The 5,038-nt window shown below is 39.1% G+C and overlaps 1 protein-coding gene across 1 annotated transcript; it reads right to left on the bottom strand.

Moving 5' to 3' along the window:
- Positions 1-321: 321 nt before the first annotated feature.
- LOC119657728 lies at positions 322-4,482 on the bottom strand. Its single transcript, XM_038064774.1, has 2 exons — positions 1,379-4,482; positions 322-1,315 (listed from the first exon to the last, which is right to left on the bottom strand). Exons 1-2 carry the CDS (start codon positions 3,497-3,499, stop codon positions 935-937), a joined length of 2,502 nt encoding a protein of 833 aa, XP_037920702.1. The 5' UTR covers positions 3,500-4,482; the 3' UTR covers positions 322-934.
- Positions 4,483-5,038: the final 556 nt, after the last annotated feature.

The following is a 5,038-nucleotide window of genomic DNA, read 5'->3' as shown; positions in this document are numbered from 1 at the left end:
CTAGGAGCGATACCATGACCGTCAGGTTGTGGATAAAATCCGGCTCAATTGGTTACGGTGGGTGGGTCATTTAATCCGTATGGATGAGGATGATCCAGCCCGGAACTATAAGGGCAATATCTATGGTAGAAAAAGAAGACGAGGCAGACCCTGCCTGAGATGGAGCGATGGCGTAGGTCAGGACGCCAGACAGTTTTTAGGGATATCGAATTGGTGGACCTCGGCGCAAAACCGGGATATCTGGAGTTCCTTATTAAGGCAGGCCTAGACCGGATACTGGTTCTCGCGCCGTTGATGATGATGATGATGAAATAAAAAACATTTTTTTTTTATTTAAAAATCTATATAATATCAATACATATATAATAATAGATCAACAACAAACAAGTACTTGGTGTTGTTCAATTAAAAACTATTATGGACACGATACTAACAATTAGAAATTTTCAATTTTCATCACACGCGATTTTCATCTTTTTATTGTCTTAAAACTGTATATGGATTCGTGTACATTTTTTCGATAAATATTTGAAAAATTTCATATAAATTAATTAACAATAAACTACTCAATATACAACTTTGTAAAATATTACAAAATCTTTGTAAAAATTTAAGTAGAGATGACAGGGGGGACACGTTGAAATGTATTTACAAATAAGGACGAAGCCTTGCATTTGTATCTAAAATTATCCAATAAATATGAAAGATATCTATAACTGTATAAAGCAAATTAGAAATTCGAGTAAAGCAAATTATAAAAAATCAAAAATAATGGACGAAATTAAGGTAAATTGGCCTAATTAATTTTAAAAAAATAATGTTGTTAAATATTAACAAACCAAAACGTTGTCCCATACAATTCTCTCCTTTTTCCCTATTTTTCATGGTAGTTTCCGCTGTTCTGTCAAAAATTGCTTGCTATTTCCCTGTAAATTTACACAGGTGATACTATTTGCCCAACTTTACGTGCTCGCGAGGCGAATCCCTTGCTTCCATCGGGCCCAATTGGGGTTCGAACGACTGTTTCCGAATTCTTATGTTGGCAAGTTAAAAAACTTCCACTACGTGATCTCGGTGAACTTCCATAATCCGAACCGAAAGACATCCTTCTATCATATCCTGAATCGGAAGACAATCGTCTACCATTAAAGTACTGATCACTATTCGATAGCTTTCGGTTCGGATCGAATCCATTGGAAAATTTTCGGCATGAATCATGAATAATAGCCCGATCCCCACTCCCATTTGATCCGGTCGAAAGTTTACGATCGCTGCCGCCACCGTTTATATCAGTTGATATCCTGCGGCCCATGTCCTGTGGGTGGGAAAAGCTTCGATCATAATGTGGAACAATAGAGCCATGGGAATGATGTCTTACGTTATTGTATTCAGGACCAATTGGAACGCCGCCATGTTGTTGGGAAGATGATGATAAAGACGACATCCTTCGAAGGAGCAAATCATTGTTGTAGAGGGTCATATTTGGGCTGCCCACGATATTGGTGCTGCATTGGGAGCCGCGACGCGAGCAAGGGCAATAGTCAGAACAGTTAGAACCGCGTCTGGAATCACCAGACGAGGAGGCCCCGGAGGGGCGTCGAGAGTAGTCGGAACAACTGGAATATCCTTCTGAACAGGATGAATACTTGCGCGACATACTTTCACTACTGGCAATCGAAAAGTTGCTGGCTCGGCGCGGATAGTGAATAAAAGTAGGTTGTTCAACTCCATGGGGATGGTTGTACATATTGCCAGTAGCATGGCTCATATTATTGTTGGCGTTGTTCGGGTTATACGAATATTTTCGTTGCGTACAAATATGGGCATGTTCCGGCTTCACATAGAAATCGGAGTTGTTACGACGCAACTTGTATTTTAGATCGTTTTCAATCGTCTGCGGTTGAGGGATCATGATCCCACCGCGATTTCTCTCGTAGTTATTATCGTTATATTTATAATTCTCAATTAGTTTAGTTACAGTAATGGCTTTCTTACCAGTCTTCTTCTTAGGAGCGACCATTTCAAAGACCTTGAACGGTCCTTCCAGATCCTTAGCATTTCGAGCCGACTGGGACTCGACGAATTCAACCAGTGCACAATCTTTGGCCTGTAACTCCGGATATTTATTCATAAACTGACGAACATCTACCGGAATACCTGCACCTGGACGGAGGATACGAATCAATGCGATTTCACCGCATTTAGAGAAAATATCGGAAACTTTTTCAATGCATAGCTTATCCACAGGTAAATCGCATGCGACAATTGTTCGTGATGGCATGGTTTCATCAAATGTGGGCAAGGGTTCTCTGCGACGTATTTTCGTTCCTAATTCGTTAAGTTCAATCTTTCGACTCTTTCGGCGTAATGCATGTCCTACAACTCGCCAATCCTTTGTCAATTGACGGACTCGTTTGAAACTGGAGACAAGTTTTAGACTAACGAAACCTTCCTTGTTACGACGTACATGTTTGAGTAGAAAGGCATCCTTCAAGATATTGTCATTGGAAAAGTAAAATTCCACCTGTTCCGTGATCTCCTCGGCCATCTGATCATCAGGTATTTCATCAGGACTTAGGCTGTCAATTTCTTTTTCTCCGTCTTGTAACTGCCCAATGGAATTAGACCTATGATCCTTACTAGTTGCATCATCTGAGGACTGTAGGTCCGGACTTTCACAGGCACTTTCGGTTAGGTACGGGGTTTGCCTGTTGCACAATTGCTGTGAGTAGGAACGATCACTTCGAGGACCATCACTTTCAGTTGAGCTATTCAGTTCTTTCATCAAAATGCTATTCTGTTGTATGATCTGTTGAATCTGCCTTTTAGCCAAATAGCATTCCTGGTGGTTGTCGACCATGAGGGGCTTCAGTTGATCGTCTTCCTCGGACTCGGAAGAATCAGCCGCAGCCTCCAGTGCATCACGATCAATCAGCTTGTCATGAATTTCCACATAGGAAACTTCTGCTTCATTAATGAACTCAGGGCTAACAGTCATATCATCAAGTTGTTGGTCCTCACTATTCATTCTAGGGATGATGGAAGAGATCGGATGGCACATTACCTGCAGTTTCTGCTTATTATCATAACTTTGCTCGTTTGATGCATACTTATCACATGATACTGAAGGGTTTGATTCAGGAACTCCATTATCATGTGCTACTTGATCACAGGCCATATTATTGCAGCAATCATTTGTATCGATCCCTTCATCTAAAGAGTCCGTTTGACTTTCACTTTCCACAGTATTTGGCGGTACTGGTGGCATTTCCAACGGACTGCAGGTTACCAAGGAAGGGGGTGGGGGTAACGGGATGGCAATCGATGGTGTTAGAAGCTGCTTCGGTTGGTCAGGTTCAAGTTGTTCTTGTTGTTTTGCATCTTGGATTTTCTCTCCCGTTCGGCAATTTTGGCAATCGCTATTAATATCAGAACAAGGGGTTGACGACAAGCCTGCAGTGCATTTCAACGGCGCATTATTATCAATTTTTTCTGCCATTGTGTTGACTTCTTTATACTTTATTTACGTTTATTTCAGGCAATTTATTTAAAGGATTTTATTTTATATTTTCGTGGAATTTTTTAGTCGTTTATTACAATTTTACGTTATTATTATCAAAATCGAATTGACTCCTTTGACGTCTTACGTTTAAATTTGAATAAATTTATTTTTTATCTTCAATATCCAATAATCACGAAATATTAATTTTGTCTATTATGTGATAATATTTTGGAAAAAAAACTATCTCCTAAAAGCGCAATATCAGAATTGTTCAAGCGTTAACAGCCTGAAGTTTCGTTACTAAAAATTCTCCTTGAATAGTAGTTCTTGATCAATCAGTGATCATTACTTCGAAGAATTTGAGAGAGACTTCCCGAAAATACACAGCACACACCGAGGGATTATTCGATCGTTTAAATTTGAACTGTACTTGACCCACTTTCGATTAATCGCTTGCGAGGCTAGAGAACACTTAGTGGTAGTTCTTCATTTCAATCTTTTTAGTTTCAAACTGTCCCAGGTCTCACTGCTTCACACCATCGCTTCGGTAAAAGTGAGGAGCGATAGATGTAGCACAGAAATTTGAGCACCCTTTCAAAGAAGAACTAAAAAAGTTCGGTTGTATCTTTTTTTTTTCAAAATTATTATCCAAGTCTATTCTCATCCACTTTAGTTCCAACTGAGTCCCGATAATCCTTTCTATTGATTTGGGTCACCACACAATCGTTCACTATTCATCGGTATCCTTTATCACTTCACAGGTTCGATTATTGTCTCCAATTCCACTAACGTTCTACACTTAATATCACAAATGAACTAATTTTGTTTAGTAACGTTGCTTGCGCTTTTATTCTAGTTTATTTCCAAGGTAATTGTCGTGTAATTCCAATTAAATAAATTTTCCTTTAGTTGTCGTCGTCGTCTTCGCGTTTATTTCTTATTCAAGAAAACCTCATACACTGCAGTAGTAGAAAGACTGAAATTTCTAGCCAAATTGTAGCCGGTTAAATACCTTCTGTTAGCACGCGATTTTTTCGCCATATAACCGCGACGAACACTCTCTTTCTCCGGCACGACAACAGCGCATAGGCGCACAGACGCAATGGACACTCAAGTACAATATATTTTTGCTGTTACAATAATTTTTATTACGTATGTAGTATGTTCTGTGTGATTGTTGGGCTTTGAGACACTCGAAGTAGGCTATTTGCATTCGGAACAATTTTTAGTTTATTGTATCTTGTTTACTTTATGGTGTAGTGACATTAGCAAGATACAAGTATCTGGGTTGAAATGGTTCGAAATTGGGGATAATTTGTTTACAGAATATGGAATAAAATAAAAATGTTTGGGTCATTCTTCTGTTTCATTAAGATGAAGACTGTCCTGGAAATGTGGCGTTGACTAAAAATACACGGCAGGAGCGAAACGAAAACTATCTTGAAAATCAAAATTGGTCTTAATCCTTAATAAAGTATGAGCTGAGCTACCAGTCGTAGGTCCACACATTTTGAACTACCTCAAACTCAACATAAT

This window comes from Hermetia illucens, chromosome 1 (genome assembly GCF_905115235.1).
Source record: "Hermetia illucens chromosome 1, iHerIll2.2.curated.20191125, whole genome shotgun sequence".
In the NCBI taxonomy this organism is placed as follows: domain Eukaryota; kingdom Metazoa; phylum Arthropoda; class Insecta; order Diptera; family Stratiomyidae; genus Hermetia; species Hermetia illucens.
Note: the sequence above shows the minus strand (reverse complement) of the source record. Positions and strands in the feature narration are given on the sequence as shown.